Genomic DNA, 2,500 nt, shown 5'->3' on the forward strand with positions numbered 1-2,500 from the left:
AAACAGGAAAGAAATGTCAGCAAAATTTTAGGTCCACCAGTCATCGGGGAAAATTATGACGAGAGTAATGTAAAGACCGAAGATGGTGAAGGTGAAGACATTTCGGGATTGGGGGATTTGGAGTGTGAAGTGAGCGATGAAGTTTTAAGTCAAATGCCCATTCCGAATGTTACTGAAACTACATGTAGTCAAGTCAAGTCAAGTCAAATCAGACAACATTGGATAGTTGTGTCTTCAAAAACTGCACAATTACTTTTGTGAACAATGGGAAATTGTAAAATAACGAATTTCTGTTCTAACAAGAATTTATCAGGAAAATAAACTTTTTTGTTTACTGTGGTTAATGTTTTTGTATACTGCCTTTTGGGGAATAATTTGGCATTATAATTAACGCGATCTTTATGTAAAGCTTTATTTAAAGATCACTAGTGATTCTTCATATAAAGATCACTGGTGATCTTTGTATATAAAGATCACGGTAATCATATTTTCATTAATAATTCAGTGATAATTTCATTGTTTTTGTATTGTACCACATTTCCCCCAAGACCGAAATCAAAATCCTCTCCGGGCTTTTCAGAATGATCATTCTATACCGGCCAAAAAGATGTATGCACTTGACTGATCTGAGAGGATAATAGGTTCATGAATTATTAATTCTTTGTGCCACCGGTTTTAAAGCCAGAAAGCAAGCTAATTTGACAAACAAAACACACCAAATATACAGAAAATTAACCTTGTGTAATTGTTTAAGCAGCTTCTTTTCCTTACCACTGTGAAGAATAGTTTCAAACTGATGATTACAAGCTCCAAATTGCTGTTTTTCTGGAACGACTGCCCAGCCTAATCCATAACCACCATTCTTATGCCCTTTGCCTTCTGTATTAGCCACAATTTTCCACATTTCAGTCACAGTTTCAAGTTGAAGAAATCCAGGGAGACTACCTTAAAACACACCAATGATCATGTTCATTAAAGTTCATATTCTTCATGAAACTGATACTCAAATCAAATCCACCTTTGTTTCATCCCAGACACCAAGAAAATAAGGAACTACAAAATCATACAATCATCAATTTTTTTAACTCCAGGACGTTTAGAGCTATAGTTCGAAATTTCCCTGGGTAGCCTAATAGATTTCATACCCCCAACTTCCTATTTCCAGGTCAACTTCTGGTACCAGTAACACTGCCAAAGAAGTGAGTAAATTTGGAAGAAATACAGAAAAAATAACTGATACTATTAATATACAAAAGAAGAAAGGAATTGGGTCACAAGTCGTTAATAATAATAATAATAATAATAATATTATTATTATTATTATTATTATTATTATTATTATTATTGACAATCATAAGAAACTGTAGCAAACACTGCTAAAGAGTGCTCAATACACGTTTGTGTAGACCGGTGTATAGAATTAAATGACTACATGAAAATACACAAGATTCCCTGTGACTCTGAGTTTCGTGCGTGTGCACTCATCAGGCAGATTTAATGAAGAACAGACTTATTAGCTAGCTATATATACATGTTTACGATGAGTAGAACAATGGGGTTCTAATTACAATGGGTGAGAAGGGCCGAACTGTTACAAAATATGTGGGTGTGATGTAAAACTGGCTGAGCTAAAACAAGCGCAATACAATAGCTATTGTGTAGGATAAGCGTCAATTGTTCTTGAGATAAAACTTGTTTTCATGTTGGCATTTGGATACAAGCTCGGATCGTTTGTTCAGTAGATTGTTGTTGCTGCGTTTAATTATATGAAGTTTTTCTGCTAAGCATAAATCACATCTTTTGCTTGAATTGTGATAGGGGTGGGCTCTTGGGATGATAGACCATTTAGTTGTAAAGCTGGTGTTGCTGTCTTTGAGTTGCCAGATGTATTTTGATAATTCAGTGCTATTAGAAAGTTTCCTGTGGGTGAATGTTGACTTGTGTTGAGCGTATCTTTGTTTAAAAGTTTCTTCAGTCTGTCCGATGTAGTTCTTGGTAGTGGTTTGATTAGCTGTCGTAGATGTTATTTGTACATTATAGATCAGGCTGGTGATTAAGCATTTATTGTCAAGAGGGCAATCTTGTTGAGATCTGCAGTTACATAGTTTGTCGCTGTTGTCGTTGGTGTTGTTATTTGATAAGATCTTCTTGTTATGCTTGCTTATTATATGGGAGCCATAATAAGCAAGCAGAACAAGAAGATCTTATCAAATAACAACGACAGCTAATCAAACCACTACCAAGAACTACATCGAACTGACTGAAGATACACTCAACGCAAGTCAACATTCACCCACAGGAAACTTTCTAATAGCACTGAATTATCAAAATACATCTGGCGACTTAAAAACAGCACACACCAGCTTTACAACTAAATGGTCTATCATCCCAAGAGCCCGCCCCAATCACAATTCAAGCAAAAGATGTGATTTATGCTTAGCAGAAAAACTTCATATAATTAAACGCAGCAACAACAATCTACTGAACAAACGATCTGAGC

The 2,500-nt window shown here is 35.4% G+C and overlaps 1 protein-coding gene across 2 annotated transcripts in view; it reads right to left on the reverse strand.

Annotated features, from left to right (window-relative positions):
- LOC138045766 (serine beta-lactamase-like protein LACTB, mitochondrial) overlaps nucleotides 1-2,500 on the reverse strand; it is a 17,445-nt gene that overhangs the window by 2,361 nt on the left and 12,584 nt on the right. For both annotated transcript variants that reach the window (XM_068892376.1, XM_068892375.1), the window contains exon 8: nucleotides 772-945. In XM_068892376.1, the coding sequence (XP_068748477.1) occupies nucleotides 772-945 (174 nt within the window). The remainder of the gene's footprint in view (nucleotides 1-771; nucleotides 946-2,500) is intronic.

This window comes from Montipora capricornis, chromosome 4 (genome assembly GCF_036669925.1).
Source record: "Montipora capricornis isolate CH-2021 chromosome 4, ASM3666992v2, whole genome shotgun sequence".
Taxonomy (NCBI): Eukaryota; Metazoa; Cnidaria; class Anthozoa; order Scleractinia; family Acroporidae; genus Montipora; species Montipora capricornis.